General features: G+C 42.8%; 1 protein-coding gene across 1 annotated transcript in view; it reads left to right on the top strand.

The window, feature by feature from the left end:
* Positions 1-18,434, top strand: part of LOC309514366 (uncharacterized protein) — a 39,600-nt gene extending 21,166 nt beyond the window's left edge. Inside the window, exons 7-12 of the mRNA XM_082191387.1 lie at positions 36-214; positions 10,879-11,036; positions 12,042-12,084; positions 15,352-15,538; positions 16,186-16,321; positions 18,170-18,434. Of these exons, the coding sequence (XP_082047513.1) occupies positions 36-214; positions 10,879-11,036; positions 12,042-12,084; positions 15,352-15,538; positions 16,186-16,321; positions 18,170-18,269 (803 nt within the window). The 3' untranslated portion in view covers positions 18,270-18,434. The remainder of the gene's footprint in view (positions 1-35; positions 215-10,878; positions 11,037-12,041; positions 12,085-15,351; positions 15,539-16,185; positions 16,322-18,169) is intronic.
* Positions 18,435-27,001: the final 8,567 nt, after the last annotated feature.

Raw genomic sequence — 27,001 nt, 5'->3', positions numbered from 1 at the left:
CTTGTAATAGACCACAATATAATCAAATATTTCAGGTCCAGATATCTTGACATTGTTGGTTGGCTCTGATATCAGTCGTTGTCCCAACACCCCTCGCCCAACATGTCGAGGATATCTGCACAAACGAACCCAGTCAGGAATCCTGAAGGGCTGGAGGAAGAGATGGTTTGTGCTAAAGCACGATGGCTGCCTCTACTATTACAAACACAAAAAGGTAAGGCATGTGTATAATTATTTCGTTTGTCCATTGAGGGAGCACGCTGGTAGTGGGTCTGTCCAAATTAAGTACAGTTGTACCTTGAAAATCAAACGGAATCTGTTCAGGAAGTCTGTTCGACTTCCGAAAAGTTTGGAAACCAAGGCACAGCTTCCTATTGGTTTCCAATTGTGCAGGCATGCCGGAAACAATAGCGGAAGCCGCGCCAGATGTTCAGCTTCAAAAAAAATGTTCAAAAACTGGAACACTCACTTCTGGTTTTCAACCAGAATGTTTGACTCCCAAGGCATTCTGGAGCCGAGGTACGACTGTAGTGGGCAGGCCATACCCATAGCTGTCAACCTTCCCTTTTTTTGCGGGAAATTCCCTTATTTCAGCATCATTTCCCGCTGCTATCCTGGATTTTTAGATATCCCGTAGACTGTCCCTGGGACAGGTGAGGCTGCTGATCCCTTATTTTCAAATCTGAAAGTTGACAGCTATGGCCATACCCTACTCTGTTTTTGAGAGCGCTCTCTTTCTCTCTCTTACACACACACACACACACACACACACACATCATTCGTTGGACTTCCGGGAGAGTATAATGTTAGTCTACGTTTTCAGTTTGTTCCAGTTCACCAGACTCTGGAGCAATCTAGTCCAGGCCATACACAAACCTCTGGAGACTAGCTGCCAAGGCAGCTGGGGATATTTTGTCATACCTAATGCGTGTTTTGGTCACCATCCTTTGTGCAAAAAGTACATCTGGAACAAATTGCCCTTGTCAGAGGTTGAAACAGATCAGTTACAGAGGGCTTCCCCCTCCTTGCATCCATCCCTCTGTCTTGTCCCTGCCCACCCCCTTTTTCCTCTCCTCCCTGCCTTCTCTCCCTCTGAGCTCCCACCCCACACATGAAATAGGCCAAGGACCATTTGAAGAAAGCTTGAGGATAGCAGGTCCCCTACCCCTGATTCAAAGGCTCTAATCTCAGAGGGTCAAAATGAATCCTATCTTCAAATAGACATCAGATGAAAATGGAAGGGAATCATCCAAGTCTGAGGCCTGTTCCTCTTCCTTCTTGCAATCTGAGGAATAAATTTAGAGTACACCCTTATTTTATTTTTAATCTACTGGGTGTTTGTATAATTATTGATTGCTTTCCAAACTTGATTTAATTGGTTTAAAGCAAGTTACGTTTTGAAGACTGTTGCTGGGAGACACATCTTATTACATAACTTCCCCCCTAAAATAAGCAGTAACTGTACAGGTAACGTTGCATAGACATTTACATTCAGTTGTTTTCTGTTTATTTTCTTTATTCATATAAATAATAAACTCAACAATGCTAGAAATTAGTTCACTTTGCGCACTGAGAACCCATCTTGTACTGAGTCCCTCGAAGAGCCAGTGTTAATTTCAAACCATATCCAGCAGGTGGAGAACTTTGATCAGAGATCTTTTTGAAAGTACTGGGAAAAGTCAATGTGTGGGTCCTCAAATGAGATTTTATCAGACCTGAGTGCATTTTAGCTCCCTAAACCATCTACTATCATGAAATAAAAGGTCAGTGTAACTGGGAAGATCTGAAGTGCAGTGGTAGAACATCTACTTTGTCAATGGTCCAGCATCTTCAAGTTGAGCTGGAAAAGATTCTTGTCTGAAACCTTGGATAGCCATTTGCAGATGGACTAGTACTTTCACTCAGTATATGGCAGCTTCCTATGTTCCGAATTGAATCTGGATTCTTAAGATACACCCAAAATATTACCTCTTCTGCGTGTGAATGGGTGTGCATATATGTTTGACAACATGATTTCCCCCCTCCCCTTTTTTTTTTTGCATACAATGCTAAGTTGTTAACAGGGCGATTGTGTGTCACTTAATCTAAATAGTAAGTTAAATGTTAGGAGCTAACTTCTTCACTTAGTCTAGAAAAGTGGTCTTAAACAGGTGGGCCACGACCCACTTCTGGATTACCACCTGACCTAAGGTGGGTGGGTCACAATAACAGCCAGGAGTGTCAGCTTGGCCTCACAACTGTGGGCCATGGGCCCTGACACCAAAATTTAGCCCATTTGGCCCTGGTACCAAAATTTGTGGGTGCCCACCCCCTTCATGGGGAATTTTGTGGGTGCTCGGGGCCCCAGGAAGTTGTCAGCTGTGATAACAGCAGTACCACCAGGCAAATATATGGCAAAAAGTTAATAAAAGGGTTGAGGACCCACCATATGGGAAACCTCTGCAGAGGATTGCAGTGCCTGGAGACAGGCAGTCAGGTTTATCCACAGCAGTGGCCAGAGGAGGAATGACCGCTGGGAGGCTTGCAGAGAAGAAATGCCATGGTGCATCCAGACACCTTCATCTGCCCCACCTGCAATGTCTCTCCCATATCAGTCTCTACAGCCACAGCAGGCGCTGTAACTCTCCAATGGTTTGACTTCACCCCCCCCCCAAGGTACACGCTTCCAGTGTCTCCCGAGACAGACGGATGCCAACACAACACACAGGTCCTGAGTTTGACAAGGTTGAAGTCAACTCCTCCAAAGAGTGTGATATATGATCCATCACCTACAAAACATATACTTTATATATGTGGTAGTGCTTAAGGAAACTTGGTAGTTAATCATAGTTTCCCAATATGTACAAATGAGGAACTGGGACGAATGGCTTCCAAACAAACTCAGATTTGGAGTAAAACTTTACTCCGCTAAAACACTCCATTCCATTCCCACTCCTAACATGCTTTTTTATATCCCCATCAGTCATTCAGCACTTTATGAGTCATCATCAATAGTCCTCATTGGTCAATTTAGGGAGTCTACCCTCTTAGGTCCCCCTTCCCCAATATTTACTGTAATTTTACTCTTTACTATTGGGTTCAAATGGGTTATTGAATATATATTTATTTGATATAAGTTTTTTATTTTAAAGTTATTGTGTCTTTTTATATTGGATCAGATTGTTACTATTAACATTTGATGTTTTATTATTATTTTATGTGCGTTGGAAGCTGCCCAGAGTGGCTGGGGCAACCCAGCCAGATGGGCATGGTATACCGTAAATAAAACCTTATTATTATTATTATTATTATTATTATTATTACTTTTCTACAACCCAACCCTACTGATACCTTCCCTCTTGTGTGAGGTTTGATATTTTGGATACGTAAGCAGTGACACTCATGTCTGAACACTGGAAACGGAGGGGATGATAAGGCCTTTTTATCATTAAAATGCTCTATACTAACCAATTTTTTTGCTTCTAGAGAGATTTGTTTGCATTTGCAAGTGCTTATTTAAGATCTGAATATGTATTTTGACTTTTTTTTTTTAATGAAAGAGGCTTAGCCTCAGGAGCTGTAGCTCCTGCTTCCTCTGCCTGCTCAAGGACCCACAGATGTTGCAGAGACAGGAAGTGGAAGGAGAGACAGCTCCCTAGAGAAGCATTGTTTACCACCAAGGAGAGGACTGGGACAAGTCCCAACATCCTCTGTGGGGAAAATGGTGCTATCAGCATCTATTTCTCTTGGGGAGAAGGCCATTCCAGTAGCTTCATTTCCAACCAGGGATGCTGGGACTCCGAGGATGTTTCTTGTTGGTTAAGGTTGGCGTGCAAGGAAGTTGGAACATCTGCTGTCAACTTCAGTACTAACAGCTCCCCACCTCTCTTTGCGGGCACTTGGAAGGAAAGGCATCAGCGGGAGTTCACATGTGCAAGGTGACCCGAGTTTTGCTTACCTTGCAAATGCAAGCAGATGTTCAAACAGGGGTGCTCCCATTTGCAAATCTCCTCCCTTTTAAAAAAAAATAGATTGTCACCTCTCTCTGCTATTCTGATTCCGATGTCACACAATATGAGAAAGTAAGTTTTACAATCGTTCACATCATTGGGAGCACAAATGATGTTAGTTATAAGAATTGTGTTGTTTCATATATTGCTATTGTCTGTTTGTCAATTTATAGTTTATTTGATTGTATGTTGGTTGGTTGATTGGTTTGCTTTCCAGGGATAAATGTATCTATTTTAAAAACAGTAAAGATATATTTAAGAGAGAGAGAGAGAGAGGAAGGAGGAGCAGCAAATAGTCGCGTTGCTCAAAACTGTATAAGATTTCTCGCCAGCTTACCGGCAGACATTTCCTCCCAAAGGTAGATACATAAAACTCTGTTTAAGAACCACACTCTGCATTACAGTAGGTGCACAAGCTTAGTGCCTTCAGGAAGCCCCAAGGCAAAGAGCTTGTGCAACTGCGTAGCAAAGGACAGCAAGAAAGACAGGGAAAGACCGTGTACTTCCTCACCACAGCAGCGGGTCACTCAGACAATCTAGGTCAACAGAACCTAGTCTTATAAACTATTAATAGATGGCTTAGCCTGATTATCACCAGAGGGCGTTGGTTATCTGAAGATGTGTATTGCCTGGGCTATCTTATTATCTCAGTCTATTCTTCTCTAAGCCAGGTAAACCTAATCCTGCAAGTGTGGGTTGTGCGTACACAAGCAAGCTTCCCTTCTGTACATACACGTACGCCACTTGCCAGATTGACTTCCACATGTCCAACGGCTACTACATACATGGCTCCCCTGGCCAGATGCCAGGGGAATTGTTTTATTTTGGGGATCTTGCATTCCATACCAAGTAGATGTTTGCCAGCCTTGGGAGAAGAAAAGGAATCAGCTTGGAGAGGAATTGGACCCATCCCCTAAACTAATAATTGGTTGTGTAAGAGCTGAGAGCTTCCTAAGTAGCAGTTGTAAAGGAGTTGGCCAGTTTGGGCAACTAGCCGTCCATAGGCTTTTTAAGCCAGTGATGGGGAAGCTGTGGGATTCCAGCTCCGAGACCCTCCAATTGCAAGGGATGATGGGAGTTGGAGATCAACAACATATGGTGGGATAAAGGCTCCACATCTCTCTACTTTAAGCATTATTGCATGGTCTGTTTTGGCCAAGGGGGACAATATAGGTTGAAGACCATTCAGATAGATAAGCATCAGTACATCATCTAAATTGACACCCTGGAAGTCAGATTGAATATGAACAATTTTGCTTTTGCAACATAGATGCCAAACTCATCATAACAAGTACAAGATCACTCTATCTCTGCATGGAGCCAGCACAGATTCACTTTTTGGACAGCTTTGCAAGTAATGGCAGCTGAGAGATACAATATATTCACTGTGATAATTGGCATAGCATTAGCCACAGTCCTCCTAAAACACTGTATCACAATTGACCAGCTTCAGAAAGCATTCAGCACAACCTGTACTCTGAGCAATCTCTCTTGCCTGGAAGCCGCCAGCCCATTTCAGACATAATGCTAAACCATAGTTTATGCTTAAAGGTAAAGGTAAAGGGACCCCTGACCATTAGGTCCAGTCATGACCGACTCTGGGGTTGCAGCGCTCATCTCCCTTTATTGGCCGAGGGAGCCGGTGTACAGCTTCCGGGTCATGTGGCCAGCATGACTAAGCCGCTTCTGGCAAACCAGAGCAGCGCACGGAAACGGCGTTTATCTTCGCGCCAGAGCGGTACCTATTTATCTACTTGCACTTTGACTTGCTTTCAAACTGCTAGGTTGGCAGGAGCTGGGACTGAGCAATGGGAGCTCACCCCGTCACGGAGATTCGAACCACCGACCTTCTGATCGGCAAGCTCTCGGCTCTGTGGTTTAACCCACAGCGCCACCCGCGTCCCTTAGTTTATGCTTAGTTGTGAGAAAATACAACCATGAGTCTTTCCTTATATTATTGCCTTTCTCCTCCCCTTCTTCTGTCCTTCACATGCTTAGAAGGAGGGCAGGAACAGGACAGTGCTCTCTCTCCTGTGCTATCAGTTGGTATTCAGACGAATACTGATACTGAAGGTAATAAATAGCCATCGGGACTATATGTCCTTACAGAATCATTGAATCAAAGATCTGTACAGTTGGAAGGGATCAAGAAGTCTCATCTAGTCCTGCAATGCAGATATCATTTGCCCAGTGTGGGAATTGAACCCATGACCCTGAAATTGGTCTCCTGCTCTACCAACTGAGCTAAAGTTGGACTATAAAAAATAATTTGGGGTATTAATTTTCCCATACACATTTCACCTGTTGTTGCCTCCACCCCCCTATGATTGAACCAAATAACGGTTGCAGGTGAAAAGAGAGGGAGAAAAAAATCTTTGAAATTATCTTAATTTCCAACATTGCATCCGGAGCCCAGTTTATATAAAATACATTTTCAGCTCCCTAGGTCTGCGCCTTTCACATTGTCTCACTCCCTGATGGAACATCCAAGCCTGTCTTCTTTCAAGCCCACGTATTCACTGCTAAGTCTAAGTGGTTTATATAAAAGGCTTAACTATAAATAGATTTAGGTCTGAGCTATTCCTCCTAGAGGTACAATGTGCATTTGCTCTCCATTCTAACAGAGAGCTTTATCCTCCACAGGCAGAAAGTCGTCCCATTCTTTATAACCAGCCTGCAATCTGATTCCATTTGCAGAGCCTCTGTGAGGCCCATTGTGAGTGGATTGGTTTGCTAATTAAACACTATGGTTCTATCTAGGCTCTAATTCCACAAAAGCTTATGTCACAATAAATCTGTTGGTCTTTTAAGGTGCCGTGACACTCCCTTAGGCATGCTTTGTGTTTCCTCTTATTAGTCACTGATTAATTTTCTTTGCAGATGGAAAGAGCAATCTACAGGTTGCATGCTAGGGAGTTGCATGACCCTAGATTGGAGTTCCACTCCTGTTTCCAGCACAAAGTGGACTACCCAGTCTAGGCCCCTGTGGGTTGGAAGCTCACTACATTGTGAGCCACTGTACTGAGGAAATGGTTTGGGTACCACAAAGGAGTGGGGAGGGTAATGGTAAAGGTAAAGGACCCCTGGACGGTTAAGTCCAGTCAAAGGCGACTATGGGGTGCGGTGCTCAACTCACTTTCAGGCCGAGGGAGCCGACGTTTGTCCACAAACAGCTTTCCGGGTCATGTAGCCGGCATGACCAAGCCGCTTCTGGTGCAACGGAACACCGTGACGGAAACCAGAGCGCACGGAAACACCATTTACCTTCCCACCACAGTGGTACCTATTTATCAACTTGCACTAGTGTGCTTTCGAACTGCTAGGTTGGCAAGAGCTGGAACAGAGCAACGGGAGCTCACCCTATCATGGGGATTCAAACCGCTGACCTTCTGATCGGCAAGCCCAAGAGGCTCAGTGGTTTATACCACAGCGCCACCCATGCCCCGTGTGGGGAGTGTAGAAGCAATGTGACTCACACCCTCCCAAGACACACCCCTCACCAACCCTGCCTTGCACCCTGCTTGAGTTTCTTTGCCCTGAACTCTAATAATGGCTCTGGATGGAGGATAGAAGGGGAAGTGTGGCTGTGGACTCGGGTGAATTTTGTCTCTGGACATGCCCACCATTGACATTTCGCCCCCGGGGTTCTACCTAGAAGGGAATGTTACTCTCAGTCTGAAAAAAGTTCCCCCACCCCTCATCTATAGCAGAGGCACCACTTTGGGCCAAAGATTGTGGGGGGCTCAGTGGCCCAGTGTGCATGTGGTGGCGAAAGGAGGTACATTGTTGGTAGGAGGCCTTGCTCAGTGCCATGCAACTTCAATGTCCATGGCTCCTCTTCTCTCATGCTCAGGAGGAGCCTGCCTTTGATGCTTCGCCATGCTCAGCTTGGCTAAGGAATATTGAGGGGGGCTGGCAACACCACTGCCCCCTAGAGTTGGCCCATACTGATCTATAGGAAGCTGTTGGGAGTGGTGATTAGAAGATTCACAACATGGTGTCACCAGTGGGCTGATGATACCTAGCTCTGGTTCTCTGTTATAGCTGAATTGAGTATGGTGGGGCAAGTCCTAAGCTCGTGCCTAAACAGGGTGGTGGGCTAGATGACGGCCAATAAGCCCAATCTTTACATGGAAGATCTGTGGGCGAGTGATTCCTGGGTGTACGTGCCTCTTCTGGGCTGGGTTGCAATCTCTCTGAAAGAATAGATGCACAGTCTAGGGGTACTCCTTGATCCATCTTTATCTGTGGTGGCCTTAGTGGCTAAGAGTCCCATAACATTGGCTGCTATGCCATTATAGCTTCAGGGAATCATTCATTGATAACCTTGGGATTGGACTATTGTAATGTGACACCCTACAACTCTCATCATTCCTGACCATTTGAATATGCTGTCTGGGGCTGATGGGAGCTAGAGTCCCCATCAATGGTCCAAACAGTGCTAGTGATTCTGCATACAAAATGGGACAGTGGGTCTTATTTGAGATTAATTATGCCACACTAAAAGGATCTGACCTTGTTTATGTAGTCTTAGACATGCAGCAAAATGCTTATGCTTCTCTCTAATGGCTAATTTGCATTTTTGAATATTTTGAAACTCTTGTGTTGCACAGCTGGACTGGGGGAGGCCTGGAATGGATCTGCATTTCTGCTTTTTCTCTGGCCGGATTCCTCCACCTCTGCCATCACCACCACCATAATATATGCAGAGTTTACAACAGATGGTGGATGAGAGCAGACAATATAATGTTGTAATGACTCAGATATGAGAAATCATCATGTCTCAAGTAAAGCAGACCTTGTGCTTTTTTTCTTTCCATTTTTTACAGAGCACAGTCCTCTATTTGGTGGGCTGTCCTGTGCAATATTAGGAATCATCAAAGGGGAGCTTGTACAGCAGACTAACAGAGTCTGTGACTGCATAACACCTGGCCATAGTCTTTGTTGTCATGCTGCTATATAGATTTAATTACAGTTATTATTTCTACATTTATATCTATAGATATAAATTAGCATGTGTTCTGCAGATCGGTACCATCTTTTATTGTGTATTTGTGATGCATTTCCTTATTTTTTGCAATACAAGCCCCTCGCTGAAATTTAGGGAGGGCCTGCTTTGACAAAATTTGTTTGCTCTTACGATCAACAATCTGGTGTGAAAAGTAGATTGTGCTGAGACTGTTCCTGTTTCAGATGGTAAGATTGTCAGTGATGCTTCACAACAGAAGTAAGAAAAAATGAGTGTAGTAAGAAAATAGTCCAGTAAATGCAGGGTTGAAACTGAGTCTAAGAGGTCTGGGGTATAAGTTGGACAGACTCATTGCGTAGATTTGGCGAGCTATTTCCTTTCATCAGCCTGTTCCACTGGCTTGGTTCAGGTATAGCACAAAGCCATGGTTTGTTTGAACCTAAGACTGCCCACAAACTGTGGTTGACAAATATTGATTTAGAATTGCAATTGGAACCTGGTTTGAAAAACCATCATTTTACAAGCTGATCTGCACACTACTCTTTGCTGTTGTGCCTGAATTCAAGCACCATTGACCAACCACAGTTAAAGTCTTTACTGCACCGTAAGAGGCTGCTGTGCCGGGGAGATGGAAGTGAACTTATGGAGCTGAGCCTTGAGCAAATGAGAAACAAAAGCTGACAAGTAGCTTAAGATTGTTGTTTGCCTGCTGTGCACATGGAAGCTAAAACCATGGAGTAGGTTCTTTAGTATGCTCAGCACAAACCATGTGTTCCGTTTTGCATTACATCCGAACTCATCCACAGCCTCTTTAGGGAGTGATCTAAACTGGTGTTGGCAGTCAGCACAAAGGTTAGGGCACACAGCATTCCCATTGGGAAATTCTGGGAGTGAGGTTGCATCAGGAAACAAAATGCATAGTTCATCAAGGGAGGAGCTTAATAGATCACACTTGCAAAGGAAAGTATGACCTAATTTTCACAGCAATTGCTATGTAAGTATATTAGGCATGTAGTGATCACATGCTCTGAGAAGAGTCCTCTCAGAGTTAAAAGCAGAAGAGCACAAAGGTAGTCTTTCCTTTTGCTGCAGGGTTTTACTTTTTCTGAAATATTGAAGTTGGTCAAAGTAAAAACCACAGCCGCTGGAAATTTAGAGTAGGCTGTACAATAGGAAGTGTTAGAGGGTTGGTTCACTGCAAGCAAAGGGCTAAGACATTTTGCTGCCTGAGGCAAAGGACCAGATGGTGCAGTCCATGTACGGAAGCCAACTGGACTGGAGGGTGAATGGTACATCGACAGGACAGTGTCCTTCGCCACACTTGAGGGCAGTAAGCTAGCTTGGGAGAAGCTCTGTCCTCCAGCACTTTGTCGCCACTGCCCCTCTTCCCCTACTATCTGCTACCTGGGGCAACTACCTCACTGTGCCTAAGGACAGGGCCAACTCTGTGAAAGCCCAAAATGATTCCCCTAAAAAAAACACAACTAAGTCCAGCATCATAGGAAAAGAACAGGATCCTCATGTAAAAAATAAAATGTGATCCTCTTGTAAAACATATCCAAAGCATGCAAGTATTTTCTCTTCTTTATCTCACATTCGGGGGAGGTTAATGCATATGTTTCCTTCTAAGTAGAGCAAAAGGGATTGGGACAGCTGCAGTGAATCCCCTTGACTTTAAAGAGAAGGCATGATTATCCTCAGGGTCCCTCCCAACTCTACAATTCTATGATTCTATGGAATCAGCTTCTTTTGGGGAAATCCCATAGTACCTGGCTTTACTATGCAATCTTTGCTTTTTAGATGAGAAGCAATTTGTGGAATTAAAGGGGATGTTTAGCAAAAACACCACCACCATGTCTCTTAAGCCCCCCACGGTTTTTCTCAAAATCTTTTTTCTTCTTCTTCTTGTCTTCATTTCAGGATGAAGGAAAGTGCAGACCATTAGAAGTCACAAAGTTAGAAGGTGCTGAAATTGGTGTGGACAGTACCCTGGGCAAGCCCTTTGTATTTAAGTGCATTCCTCAGACTGGAAACAGGATTTTTTACTTCTGTGCCACATCAAACCAAGAGATGAAAAGGTACACAATCCACTCACTACATTCCTTTCTATGTTTTCTTTCTTCCTAGTTCTGCAAAATGGATTTGCTTATTAAGGTCAATTGCATAAGCAGCAGGAGAGAAAACATTTGCACCGAGATTTAATTAGGGTTACCACATATACAATTCTCCCCTCCCCCATCAGCATTCTGTCAGTAACTTGCATAATATGTTATTTTATTTTGCATTCCTCTGGTTTTTTGTTGTTCTTTAGCATAATCATTTAAGAAAAGCAGTCCTGGATGGACCAGACCAAAGTCCTCTCTGATACAACATTTTCCATTTATTTATTGCATTTATATCCATCTTTCCTCCATGGGGCTTGAGCTGATGTACAGTTCATCCTCACAACAATTCTCTGAGGTAGAGGTTAGACTGCGAGTGAGTGACTGGCCCAAGGTCACCCAGCGGCCTTCGTGGCCAAGTGAAGATTAGAACCCTGGTCTCCCAGGTCCTAGTCCAACACTCTAACCACTTCACCACACTGGCTCCCTGCTTGTTTCCAACCAGCTTCCTGTGGGAAATCAGCAAGCAGGGTATGAGGTCAACAGCCTTCACTCACTGTGATTTCCCCAGCAACTGTATTCAGCCTGCTTTCAAGATTTCCATTTGCGCATTCTCTGCATATTCTATACATACATAATTCCTTCTCCTACTAGGAGACACCAGTACTGTTTTGGATATAGGTGGCTATGTGCATATTTGTCCTCCGACAGCAGAGGAAAAGAAGTATGGCAATGGTGGAGATGAGGAACATTTGCAAAATGTTTCTTCATACCAGTATGAGGAATGCTGTGAGGGTGTTAGCACCTGTTTTTGTGAGGTACAGACTCCTGCATGTGTTTGAAATTGGCCCTGCCAATTATTTTATCACACAGGCCTGTGTAAGTGAGTAGCTATCTACCATTTTCCCTAAAGGGCCACAATGTTGCACTATTCCTGTCAAGCAAACCTATTCTCATCTATGGGTTTTTTCCCCTCCATAGGTGGCTGGAGGCCATGGAGAAAGCTGTGCATCCCGTTCATCAGGTAATCCTTGCCAGAGCCTTTGTTTCTGTTTGTGCATGTCCATTTCTAATTTACAGACTTTACATGCTGAGGGTGACCTTAATTTGTGCATAGACTCACCAAAATCTACGAGAGAGTACTTGACAAGGGATTAAGTCCCCCTTCTGGTCTCTCACATATGCCAATCCTAGGGCACATGCTGAGTGAGTACTTTATCTTCGTGGCCCTCAGCTCTTGGCAGTCATTCATGGGGCAGGCGGAACCAACTTCAAGTGTTCTGCATGCTATTTGCAAACCAACAGGTGAGCTGCTGTGTGAAGCTGCCCTGCACTCTGGGATCTCTCTGTAATAGTTCTTTCTTAGCCATAGCAACAGCTTTGCTAAGCCATTCTTGAAGACAGAAACATTAACTCTGGTAGGGTATCCAGATTTGCAACTCCAAGCAACCCTTAACAAAGGCCCAGAATTCCTCAATAGAAAGAATATGTCTAAATCAGGGTCAAGAAACCTCCAGCCCTCCAGATGCAATCCCCATCATCCCTAACCATGATGGTTCAACATCATCTGAAGGGCTACCCTGGTCTAAATGCTGCCAAAAATACTACATATATACAAGAATATTAAAACAGTCAGAACTATGCAGGATGTAAAAATAAGTCAAACATTGCTAAGACCAGGGGTGAAAGGTTTCTTCGGATAATGTGGTTTTAGACCATTTCAGCCTTTTAGCAATTTTCTACTGCTTGGGATACCCATTATTTTTTATAGATTACTACTTTGCTGCTACGCTCTGGTTAAGACATCATTTTGTTTTCTTTTTCATTTCCTTTCACATGAACAGATGCAAATACAATCACATAACAGGTCTCATTAGTAATTTTTGCTTACAGTTTATGGTTTCTCCCTTTTTAAAAAATGTAACGGAATAAGCGAATGCTAAATTACAATCCTCTTTAGCCTGACAAGCCACCCAGAGGGTTGCTTGGTTTTTTAGGCAAAATAACAAGAACTCCCTTTTGCAATGGACAGTGGTTCTCTTTATTGCAAACTCAATGGTGCCACACACTGAAGCGTTGGTGCTATGTCATCCTAATGAGACTGAGAGTAAAGCATCCTTTCAGACATCTCTTTGCACTTTGCCACCGTACATCCCAGAAGGTTCACTGGCAAGGGATGGCGGGGCATTCACTTAACAGTATTTCCTGAAGTTAGCTCATCTCCTCCTCTGCAGGCTCATCAAGGCTCCAGAGGAAATAATGCAATTTAAAGGGAAATAGATCATCAACATTGTATGGCTTCTCTCCAAGGACTTCAAATGAGCAAAGACATAGGCTGCTTACCAATTTTGCTGATAAACAAGCACATTTGCTTTAGACCACCGAGGCTCAACTCTTGAGCTTCCATCTGATGTGAAAATGAGGAGAAATGACCTGGTTTGCAGCTTGGTGCTTTTCACATAGCCACACATTTGTTTGTACATGAGACCGTGGCAACCTGATTTAATTCTCAAGAGTTTTGTTATCGTTTTTAGGCCTGTTCTGCATAACTAGGCATGGATATGTGCACACCTTCCACTCTAGGTAGCAGCAGGGGAATCTTTGAAAGATGTCAGGAGATAAAAATCACAATAGATCAAGCGATGGCCTTCATTCAAGCTGTTCTCTAAGTTGTACAACCTTCCAATTTCATATAAATGTCAGTAGGAGCCGTTGTTCAGTAACCTCTGCTGTGTGAGCAGACTTCCACTCATGCAAATGATGTTACATCTCCTCCTCCTCCTTTTCCTTGCAAACTCTCAGCCCTCTGGAGTGGATTTCAGGTGTGAAGCAGACAAAAGCAGGAAGAAGTGCAAGCAGAAGGTCATTCTGCTGATTGATGGGCACCAGTTGGATTGTCCTCTGTTTTTCTAAGAATCTTTAGAATTGTTTGTTTGCACACTCTGCTTCAGACAATGTTTAAGCAACTAGTGAACTATTTAATTTATTATCTGGACTGAGTAGATTTTATTAGCCTCAGGAACAAGTACCTCTAGCTAAGCAGTTGTCTGAGTAGTCCCATCACAGACAAGAACCACAACTTAATGTAATGCTGCTCAACCCTAACTAGAGCAGTTATATGCTGAGTTGTGTCATGGCAAGGCATTCTGATAAGACTTCATTAGGGACAACTCAAGAGTTTAGTGGCAACTTCAAGACTAAAAAAGCTCATTAAAGGCTAAGCTTCCACAGACTAGGGCAGGGGTGGGGCCCATGTGGCCTTCCAGTTGTGGCAGGACTACAGCTACCATCATTCCTGACCATTAGACATGTTGGCTGGGGCTTATAGGAACTGAGTCCCACAATATCTGGACTGCTTGCAGGCTCCCCATCTCTGAATTGGAGTCTGTTCCATCAGATGCAGCATATGCTATATGTGATCATGTATTTGTTTGTGCCACAAGATACTTAATACGTTTTGCTACAGCTGACTAACATGGCCATTCCATCTAGAAGCTAACTTCAAAGCAAGCTTCAAGCTTTGCAGACGCTAACATCTGAAAACAGCTTCTAATGTTAGATTCCAACTGCATGCCTTTCAGACCCATATATTAAGATGAATGTCAGATGAATGTCAGTGTAATTAAAGAATGGGTTCATTTCACTGCTTCAAGCATGCATTCTTTATTCTCATCTCCACCAGATGTATTTGGCCAGATACGTTGCTTAGCAAATCGTCATTTGACATATCACATGCTACATTTGAAGGCATGAGACTTGAGAAATGTGCTGATTAACGTGATATCCAAAATCACCGTGAAGCTAATAACCAAAATGAAAAATGAGCATTAAAATGGGCACAGTATGGATTTATAGAATGCTGACAGCAGGAAATCAGAATTTAACAGGCCAGAGTATGCGCCTTATGGATTGTTGAGAGATCTGCCCGTTTCACAATACAGTGGTACCTCGAGTTAAGAACTTAATTCATTCTGGAGGTCCGTTCTTAACCTGAAACTGTTCTTAAACTGAGGTACCACTTTAGCTAAATGGGGCCTCCCGCTGCCACCGAGCGATTTCTGTTCTCATCCTGAAGCAAAGTTCTTAACCCGAGGTACTATTTCTGGGTTAGCGGAGTCTGTAACCTGAAGCGTCTGTAACCCGAGGTACCACTGTATAGACTGGACAAATTATAAGCTGACATCTTAACTTTCTAAATTCTTGCGGCTTTAAATATGCTTGGACATGTTTGTGTGCATTGAGCTCATTTAACAACAGTAAAAGTGATCTCTTTACTAACTCCAATGTGCAGAACCACGTCTGGGTAGATGTCACCATGCACAACACAAGCCTTCCACCACTTGCCATCAAAAACCCGGAGTGCCTGGGACTTCTTCACCAATTGGACAAGAACAAGGACATGTGGGTTCAACACTACTGCATTCTGAAAGATGGCTGCTTGTATTTTTATGCCAGCATACGCTCTACACATGCCCTTGGTAGGTGCTCACCTTTCCTCCTCCTTTTTTGAAACCAAGTAGGTTTTTTTTCCTATACATAATACGAAAATGCCAATAATGTAAAACAGGAAGCTTCAGTGTGGTGTAACCATTAGAGGGTTGTGCCACCTGGGAGACCAGGGTTCAAATCTCCACTCAGCCATGAAGTTGATGGGGTGACCTATGCTTTGCTAGGTCTACTTTCAGTATTCCTTTATTACATTGTTGGTGCTTTGGCCTGGCATTCCAGGGGTCCTGATTCTTACAGTGACTTTTCAAGGTACAATCACTTTATTTCGTTTTGACACTGTGCATCCTCTGCAACACAGAAATATTTGAGAAAATGTCAATAAACAGCTGACGGGCAGAGCTAGAGTTCTTGGGAGTCGGTCAAGGAGGTGTAGTGGACCTGATGTGATCTGGAGAACCTTGCTCAGGAAAAGCACCTGATCTGTTAGGTTTATGAATGCGGGAACCTGTGACCCATTTAGCCTCATACCGGCAGTGATTTCCTCTGGGTCTCAAAAGAGACGACTTTCCCAGCCTGATTCCTGGGTTTCTTCTTCTTTTTGCTGGAGACTCTGGAGCCATCTGTGTGCATAATGTGTCCTCTACATTTTGCCTATTCTCCCTCTTTCTTTTTCTAGGTGGGATTTACCTGCAGGGATACACTGTGAGTGAACAGGCCCTTGGTTCCAGGAGGTCCGTGATTGAAGTGAAGCCACCTTCGGAGGAGTTTAAAACCTTCTACTTATGTGCAGAAAGTGTGACCGAAAACAAACGGTAGATGATGTGCTCCTCTTTCCTCTGAACTTGTTTCTCTAGCCCATTTCTATCTGTCTTTTCACTACCTTTCCGTAGTTGTAGACAATGAGTGAAGTAGAGAGTTTTGAGGCTTCTGAGTAATGAGAGTGCTCTGGTGGTGTTTCCTGCTTGGCAGGGGGTTGGACTCAATGGCCCTTGTGGTCTATTCCAACTCTATGATTCTATGATTCTGATTGTCTGGGTGGTTGACTACCTTTAAGTAGAACTGAAGTTTTCTATGAACAATTATGGTTCGGATAGGGACATTATTACTGTGTTTCTTTTAAAGATGCATTGAAGGAGAGGTTCAGTGGGAAAGCTTGGTGGGAAGGAAACTCAAACACCTCTGGAATAAGAAAAAATGAAAATAAGTACAACTGACACATTAAGGGCATATTTATTGTGGCATTTCTAAAATGTGCACACAAAGGGGGGAAATGTAAACAGTGGACTTGAAAAAGCTATGAAATGCATTGTGTTATTTCTGTACAAAGCTCAAATATATACAATATATAAACAGAACAACAAAACGGAATTTAATAGCATCTTTCTACCTTTGCTATGTTAATTTATCACCTCTAGTGGAAGAGAAACTTGAGTCTTAAACCAATACAGTCAAATCTGCTGGTAAATTCTAATTTCACCATTTCACAAGAGAGTCTTCCTTTAAAGCTGTGTGTGTGTGTGTGTGTGTGTGTGTGTGTGTTGGAGAATGGTGACTTTAAGGCTACATAAGAGAGTAGAAGGAAATGAGTTGTGCCTTCTTAAAATCTTAAAATCCTAATGAGACGTCCATAGATATTTAAAGATATCCATACATGACAATTTCATCACAGTAACTGAGGAAACAGCGTCACTGTGGAAGTGATCTATGCTAAGGGGAATGGTCCTTCAAACTTTTGATGCATCACATATAGGGAAGTAAGAATGTATCATTTTCCATTCCCTCCTGTACTCATCACATACAGCATGGATCCTATTCTACTAGAGTCAGTGGCGGAACTTCATGCTTCGACACGGGGGGTGGGGGTGGAGAGCAGGTGGGGGCGGGGCTGGTGCACCACCCACAGGGGCATGGCGCCCAGCGTGGGCGAGGGGCAGCCACGATGGCACCCCACCGGGATCGCGCTGCCAGGGGCGGTGCACTCCCCCCACACTCCTCTTCCTCCGCCAGTGACTAGAGTTTGTCTTCCACCAGAAACCTTTTCGATGAAATGAAGAGGGGAATAATGTAATGAGAATGTAATTTATATGGCAAAATTATGCAATTTACGCAATTTGCACAATTAATTACGTAAAGTGTATTGTCATTACGTTTTCGTCAGAATTTCCCACATCCTTAATCACAGACCCACAGAAAGAGCAGGACTTATCCTGTCTTGGTTTAAGCCACATTTTGTATATTACTTTCCAGGACTTGGTACAATGCAGACATTCCAGTTATCTATCACGTGTCAAAATATTCAAACCACAATCTCAGTCAGTTAGTTATCCATTTTATTCTGAATCCCACAATGCTTTCCATTCCTGGCTTAAAACTAGATCAAAGAATAAGTATTTGCAGGAGGAAATGTAGGAGTCTCCCCCCCCAAAAAAAACACACCCCATAATTGTTGTGTTGAAAACTAGAGCTACCGTCCATTCCTCCTAAATAATTCTTTTTACAAAAACTTTGCCATGCTTCCAGTCCCTGCTACTTTTGGCAGCGCATTTGCTGTGATATGATTGTTCATCTGCCATATTGATGCAAGCTCAAGCAGTCTTGAGCTTGCTGTTATCCAAACACCATTCATTTAGTGACCAGCTCTGCCTATTCCTTTCTTCCAGATGGATCACGGCACTGAAAGCCTCGGTCAGTAAGTGGTTGCCATTAAACCAGGCCATTCAAGACTTCATGAACCGACCATTGGAGGAGACCAAGATGTGAAGGGGAATATAATACAGTCTTCTGTGCTGGGCTTCAGAACAAGTGTGTACCTGCTACCAGCAAATGATAATTTAGTAACATTTGACCATCACATCTCTCATAACTTACAAGCTGCACAATTTTGTAAGCAATTAGTAAATAAACAAAAAGCCCTTCGTGTGGATATTCCCCCATTTGTTTTGTGTCTTTTTTTTTTAACTGCACCTACTACTCAGGAGGAGCTACAATTAGACTCATGCAATGTGTTGTTATGATCTTATTTTCAGTGTGGAAAACATCATTCTCTAATGGTTGGGGGGGGGTGCATGTTTGCTCCTGAGAATTGTTGTCCTGTGCTTTTTACAGGCATTAAACTCAAATATCCCTGAATAATATTTTTCCTATTTTCCTCTGGAGTTTCAAGCACATTTGCAAGCTAATACTAATGGACAACTGCAGTTATAAATAGCAGCATATAATTTGATGTGCAGACATTTCAGTTGACTTAATTATAGGTATCTATTGTCACTATAACACACTGATGATGTTTTTCACAGCAGTGAATTGGTATTTTTCTCCCCAGGTGTCCCTCTATGTTCTTGTTCTTGCCAAAATCATAACGGCATTTACCAATGTTATTTTTTATGGGGTGTTTTTTTTGGGGGGGCGAGGTTGTTTTTTTAAAAAAGCCATTTCAGAAAGCTTTTTGTTTGTTTATATCAAACATATTTCTTTGGAAAGAATCATGATGTATGTATGTATGGTGTTATTAATCATGGGTGTAATCATACAATGGTTTGTCTTTATTGAAACTAGGCTATAAGGTTGCAGTCCTACACTCACATGGAAATACGCCCCATTGACATCTATAGAAGTGACTTCTAAGTAGACACATGCAGGATTGAACTGGAAAACTAAATAAGATTGAAAGCATAATGTTTATCAAACCAGACCAGAAATTTATGCTTGTGGTTGATCATGAAGCCCCTTTCCTGCCCCATATAGGAGAAAATGTGCACCTCCATTCTGCAGAAAGCAAACCACAGGAGGTCTTTTCACAATGCCCTGAGTGACTACAGGTTCATTACTGAACAACAGACAAATGTCAGAGTTTTGACTGCCTATCAATTGGCTGAAGGACACCAAATTTTATTTCTTCCGCTCTGTGTTTCAAAAAGTTTTATTTCCCAGAATCTGGCCATTTTGGTGTCCTCCTCCCGAAAATTATGTCTAGTTTATTTCATCAACTGATTTTGCACAGCTTCAAAGGACAGTAGTGGAGAGTTAAGCTTTCTCTTGAATCCTAAGCAACCAGCATTGCCAGATTCTTAGATGAAAATCCAGTTGCCTTGTAACCAGATTTCAATGGCATACCCACATATATGCCCATCTGCTGTGCTGGCATCGTGCCCCACTAGCAAGATAGAGTGCTAATTTTAAATGAAGGGGGGGGATTATAGGTTTTTATAAAGAGGGGAATGTGGGGGAATTATATTTCATATACACCAAAGGATGGTGATATTAAATTGTGGGCATTGCATAAAAGAGACTGTACAGTATTCATGGACACTTCAGGAATTAAATATTATATTTCCCTGATTACAGTGATGTCAGGTGTAGCTTGTTAAATGATGACACAGACATTATTTACTAATGGTTGCTTCCTGTAAATTTTCTCTGCTAATTGATTAAGTTTCATTCTGTTGCATCAGCTGAGCAAACCTACAGCAAACTGCTTTGCTGATTGTACTGTAGCTTTTGGGGGGCAGGGGGCGTGTTTTATTAGTACTGAGCAGCCATTGTACAGAACACTTTAAATTTCAAAACTTCCAGCTTTCATGCTTTAAAAATGATTCCACTAAGGACAGAGGGATCACTGCATTTTGAAGATTTCTTAATGGTGCCAGGCGACAAACCTGTACACTCTTACCTAAGAGTAAGGGGGGGTGTATTAACTAAACCGACATTCCATCGAACTCACTGGGAATTATGTCTGAGTAAACATAGAGGATCCTTAATGCCACATTGACACTAGTGTTTGTGTACACAATCTGTATGGGTTAAAAATGGTAAATGGGTGCAAACACACAAATCCATTCATTATGTGACTGATTGAACCACAGTAGAATATGCTAAGCAAATGTATGATAGCCAATAAGGAAAGCATGAATCCGTTCATTTCAGTATCTCATTTCCCCCATCAGTTCCACAGCAATCTGCATTTTTAAAAAACCCTCATGGAAATCCACCAACATTTTAGTGTAACTTTCTCCTAAGAGGCACATTTTTGTATGCATATTTTACAATTTTGTATGCAGTTTTTACAATTTTCCATACTTTAATGCATTTGGGGTAAGTTGTTTTTCATGAGCGTATGCATTTTTATGCATGCTTCCCCCTAAAACATGCATTCTGAACACTGTGACTGGAGACCTGCTTTGCAAAATCTGGAGAAGTCCGGAATTTGAAGGCTCATTGTGTTGTAGCTCACCTTTTGGCTAGGGAAGTGTGAAGGAGGTCATTTCCCATTAAAATGGAAAGGAAATTAAATTTCTGCCCCATCCATATAGCCAGTTAAGATCTACCTACTTAGTTGTGAGATAGCATGTGATCGTCTTTCCAGTTTTTCACAACACATAATTCTAGATGCAAAGCAAATCATATCCTTCTCTCACCTTCTACATGGGATTGACTGTAGTTTTTTTATTAAAAAAAGTGAAAGAGAAGAGACGCTAGTTTGGAGGTCAACATTCCTTTGTTAGGAAATGCTCTGCACTGTTGCCAGTAAATTGGCTGCAGCAGGAGGAGATAATTTGAACTGTGAACCATTTGTCATCTGCTACTAAGATATGACAGAAACATGTCCCAAGGTCTGTTACGTCAGGTCAGAGATCACAAACAAAACACACATGATTTCATTGTTTAACGTTCCTGGGATTAATCTTTGTGTTTATTTATATTGTAGGTGAAATGCATTTTCCATGTGGTAAACATGAAGAAATGTTTGAATTATATGTCATTTTCTCTGGATGGGAGACAATTCATTCTTAATTGTTACCAAACCCCTATTCTGAATAACTTCAGGTAGCAAACAGTCTGGCTGTGTTCAAGAATGGACTTGCTAACTGGGATGTTCTTTGTTTCCAATGGTATATTAATTATTGTCTTAGGCCTTGATCCAGGTATGACTATTCACAAAAGGCACTGAACACAACAATGGCAGTACAGATGAAAACAACACAGAACAACCTAAACAAGATGGATGCAAAGGTGCACCGCTCTTTGTCCTGAGCTAAGATGAATGTGGCCAATTGGCATGGACTTTTAGCTCAGCTGATCCACTTACCCCTGGCACCCTGTATACATCCTTAAGAGGACAGATTTAGTTAGAAACAGAGGAAGCTGTCTTAGACTTAAGTAAGCCATTGGCCCCCTCAATCTCATCATGCTCTACACAGGCCAGTGATGGCTCTCTCCAAGCTATCAGACAGGAGTTTCCTTCAACCCTACCTAAAGTTAGAACCTGGAAGCTTCTGTATATAGAATTATTATTATTATTAAAATTTGTATTCCACCCTCCGTCCGCAGATCTCAGGACTGTTCACAACATAAAGCTACAATATAAAAACCACTAAATACTTAGTGAAAATTGTTGAATGGTTTCTTTAAATGTAAAGGTTCATCATTGTTCCACTCCATGTGTATGTCTTTAAGGGGCCAGAGCAAGGGCCAGAGCAAGATAACGAGACCCAGCTTTACAGCTGTGAAACATAGCAGGTGCTGCTGAGTTGTATTTGATTAAGGTGTGTCAGCATCTGGGTGTAGTATATAAGGAGCAGCACCTAGCTCTCCCATTACCCTGGGGGATGGGTTGGTGGTTGGGTCATGTTTGTTTGTTGACGTATTAGTGTAAATGGAGTTTTTGTTTTTCTTATTAAAACCTTCTTTAAGTTATTTTTGAGTCCTTTCTTTTTAATGCATGGTCTCCCCAGCAAGCTCTCTGCAGCGCTACCATACTGCAAAAAGCCAACATCTTTGGTTATGGGCCCAGCTGCTGAGTGGATGACTGCATATTTTTGGACTCTGAGAAAGGTTTGAAAACTCCTTCTCCTGTTAGCATAGTTTTTGTGGGTCTGGAAGAGTTCCAGAATGATTGACCGGGTTCCTGAAGCTGAGAAGGCTCTGGTCTTCCCACAGCTGACAGATGAGAACTATAGTTTATGGTCTTTTTGGGTGGAGGCGCTTTTGATCTCTAGAGAAGTATGGACCTATGTAACTGATGACCCTCCTGACCCTGTAACTAATGCTTGGTCGAAAGGAGATGCAAAAGCCAGGGCGATAATTAATTTGGCAGTCAGCGACCAGCAAGTAGTCTATATAAGAAACAAGAAAACTGCCAAAGAAATGTGGGACAGTCTTGCAGCAGTGCATGTTAGAAAAGAGTCAGCGTCTGCATTGACGTTTTTCAAGCAGTTGTACCAGACGAAGTTGCAGCCTGGTGGTGATTTGGCAGCACACTTGAGACGTCTGGAGGCAATACGCGGCGAGTTAATTCGAAGGGACATGGAGGTACCTGATATTCAGTATGTTTTTATCATCCTATGTTCCCTTAATGAGGACTTTGATGGTATAGCTAGCCAGATATCTGCCGTTCCACCAGCACAATTAACTGTGGAAGGGGTAACGGCAAGATTAATAGGCGAGTTGGATAGAAGGGAGGCTTGTGCCATAAGCACTCCTGTTTCCAGAAAGAATGAGGAACACCATATGCAAACCTGTGGTGATACAACTGCATTTAAAGCTGCAAAGCGTTGTTGGTTCTGCAATAAGCAAGGACATTTTGCAAGGGACTGCAGATCCAAAAGAAAGCAAAGTACTCCCAAGCCTGTTTCTGTTCGTCAATCACGGTCGTCAGCCCAGCAGCCGGCATCGTATAGTAGAGACAGAAACGAGCCGCGAGCTTTTCACGCTCGGACTAAAGATCGTAAAAGAATTAAAGATGCCAAGTGGAATTCTTTTATTGTCGACTCAGGTGCATCTCAGCATATCTGCAACAATCGAAGCTTGTTTATTTCTTTCGAAGAGGAAATTGGTAATGTACATTTAGCCAATTCACAAGTCCTGCAGTCGCTTGGCAGGGGTACTGTTAAACTTGACTCTTTAAACATTACAATAGCGAACTGCATTTACTGCCCATCAATGGACAATTTATTATCAGTAAGGTGTTTTGCTCGTCAAGGCATAACTGTGCGTTTCTTAAAGTCAATGTGTGAGTTTTTCGAGGGGAACAAACGTCTATTGTATGCCCGGGAATCTGATGGTTTATATAGACTGTATTTTCGCACCTACTCACAATCGTCTATAAATTGCAGAGCAGCACAGTCAAGCCAGGGGTTGAGAAATGTAAGGCCACATTCTGGGTGTGTCCACGAGGCGCACAGAATTCTGGGACACCTGAATTTTGCTGATGTAATTAAGACAAAGAGTATTGTTAATGGCCTCAACTTAAAACCATGTAAATTCTTTATGCAGTGTCTATCCTGTTGCAAGAATAAGATTAAGGTTGCACGCAAGGGTAGGTGCTCAGATAGGAAAGTAACTGAGCCATTTGAGCGTGTACATTGTGATTTAGTTGGGCCACTCCCACCATCATTAGGAGGTTCAAAGTACTGGCTTACCCTAATAGACCAGTATAGTAGATATTGTTGGACTTATGCAATAGCTGAGAAGTCCCAAGCATTTGAGAAGTACAAGGTTTTTTGCAACTGGGTAAAAACGCACTTTAACAAACCAATTAAGAACCTGTTTTCTGACCGGGGCGGGGAATTTGTTTCTGAGGATTTTGAGAAATTCCTGGAAGCGCAGGGGACTACTCATGAGTTATCTTGCCCCCGAAGTCCCTGGCAAAATGGGCTTGTTGAAGTTGTGCAACATGACTTGCAGGCAGGGGTTAAAACTTATCTGCACGATGCTAATCTGCCCAAAGCGCTTTGGGCTGAAGCACTCAATGCCTTTTGTTATGTTAGAAATCACAGTTATCATTCTGGTTTAGATGTCACCCCCTATGAGAAGCTGTTTAAAAAACGCCCTAATCTGAAATACCTACGCATTTGGGGTTCAGATGTAATTATGCATTATCCTGCTAAGCAGAAATTGGGTGAACGTAGTGTTCAGGGAAAATTAATGGGCTACCAGCAGGGGGCGTACAGAATTTACATACCAGCAACTGGCAAATTTCATATTACCAGAAGCATGATACAAACTGTAAATTGGAATGGGGTTGCTGTTTTCCAAGATGCTAACGGTATAGATGATACTGAGGAAGAAGAGGAAGAAGCAGCAGCAGGAAATGGTGCTTCTGAATTAATGGAAAAAGACAAAAAGCCTGTTGAATCTGATTTGTTTGATTTAAAGTCACAGGCACCTGAGGGGAGGTTAGATTCTCTTGAGTTTTCTGACCGTGAGCTTAGCCAACAGGCACCTCTTCAGTCTGACAATGATGATTTACAACCTGAAACTAGTAGTTCACTTAGTCCCATTAAGTCTGAGGAGTCTGACTCTCCTTCCGGACTGAGACGTTCAGATAGAAAGAGGCAGAAGCCACAACGTTTCGCAGATGAACATTTTAATACTGTGTATGCCAATAAGGCGGTTTTTGAGCCAAAAAGCTACAATGATGTTCAGAATTTACCTAAGCACCAAGCTGTAAATTGGTATAAAGCTATGAACTCCGAGATAGCTTCTTTAAAAGAGCACAACACTTGGTCTCTTGTACCACAAACCCCAGATATGAGACTTATTGATTCAAAATGGGTTTATAGAGTTAAAATGAATGACAAAAATGAAGTTGTAAGGTACAAGGCAAGACTAGTTGCTAAGGGTTTTCAACAAATTCCAGGTGAAGATTATGTTTTGTGTTATTCACTAAGTGTAAAATATGAAAGTTAAGCTTTTGTTAAAAGATGCATCAATTTGTGGAAAAGCCCACTACGCAATGTTTCTCTGCTCTTAAGAGAGTGGTAATGTACCTTAAACATACCAAACATTATTGGTTGCAGTTTACATCACACATGAAAAACATGTACAAAGTATGCTTTTTGTTTTTGTTCCACAATGATGAACCGCAGGGGAAATGTTGAATGGTTTCTTTAAATGTAAAGGTTCATCATTGTTCCACTCCATGTGTATGTCTTTAAGGGGCCAGAGCAAGATAACGAGACCCAGCTTTACAGCTGTGAAACATAGCAGGTGCTGCTGAGTTGTATTTGATTAAGGTGTGTCAGCATCTGGGTGTAGTATATAAGGAGCAGCACCTAGCTCTCCCATTACCCTGGGGGATGGGTTGGTGGTTGGGTCATGTTTGTTTGTTGACGTATTAGTGTAAATGGAGTTTTTGTTTTTCTTATTAAAACCTTCTTTAAGTTATTTTTGAGTCCTTTCTTTTTAATGCATGGTCTCCCCAGCAAGCTCTCTGCAGCGCTACCATACTGCAAAAAGCCAACAAAAATAATAACAGCAACAAACCAATAATCCCCTCTCCCACAACACATTTAAAAAGGCATTGGATGTCCATCAGGCCAAGGCCTGGTTGAAGAGGAACATTTTTTGTCAAGCACCCAAAGGTGTATAATGAAAGTGCCAGCCGAACCTCCCTGGGGAGCGTATTCTACAAATGGGGAGCCACTGCAGAAAAGGCCCATTCTTGTGCTGCCACCCTCCAGACTTCACATGGAGGAGGCACATGAAAAAGGGCCTTAGACAATGATCTCAGGGTCCAAGTAGGTTCATCTGGAGAGAGGTCGTCCTTGAGGTATTGCAGTCTTGAGCCATAGGTCAAAACCAACACTTTGAATAGGGCCCAGAAACTAAATGGCAGCCAGTGCAGTCGGGCCAGATTGGTGTTATATGCTCAAACCATCTTGCCCCGGTGAGCAACCTGGCTGCCAGATTCTTTACCAGCTAAAGTTTCCATACTGTCTTCAGAGGCAGTCCTACGTATAATGCGTTGTGGTAATCTAACCTAGATGATACCAGTGCATAGACAACAGAGGTTAGGCTATCCCTGTCCAGATAAGGGTGCAGCTTGGCCACCAGCTGAAGCTGATGGAAGACACTCTGTGCCACCGAGGCCACCTGAACCTCAAGCGACAGCAAAGGATTCAGGAGCAGCCCCATGTGCCTGCTCCTTCAGAGGTGGTGTGACCCCATCAAGAGTAGGCAAGCTGCCATCCATCCGGTCTAGGGAACCATCCACAAACAGTGTCTCAATCTTAAAAAAAGAGTTGCTCTACTGCTAAGCTATGACACTTCTGTACAACCATGACCAGCAAAGCTGTGCATCAAGGATGGAGTAAGGCTCCAATGCCACAGAAGGAGACAAGTTGTCTTCACGCATCAGTGCTGGAACCTTTGAGCTGCTCCTTCAGCACAGCAGCTTACAGGTCAAAAATCCAAGTAGCTTCAACCCTAAGGCAAGCATAGTTAACAGAATTACACAATTAATGTGCATACAGTCTCTAGAACAGGCATAGGCCAACTTGGCCCTCCAGATGTTTTTGGCCTACAACTCCCATGATCCCTAGCTAACAGAACCAGTGGTCAGGGATGATGGGAACTGTAGTCCCAAAACATCTGGAGGGCCGAGTTTGCCTATGCCTGTTCTAGAATGATTGGTTTGCCCTTTCTATCTTTAATCTATACTTTTTTCAGGTTTTTCCTGTGCCTAGTGGTACTTTGCTTCTTCATGTCTTTGA

The sequence above is a fragment of the Podarcis vaucheri genome (genome assembly GCF_965113315.1).
Source record: "Podarcis vaucheri genome assembly, chromosome: 11".
Classification (NCBI taxonomy): Eukaryota; Metazoa; Chordata; class Lepidosauria; order Squamata; family Lacertidae; genus Podarcis; species Podarcis vaucheri.
This window is presented reverse-complemented; position numbering and strand designations above follow the sequence as displayed.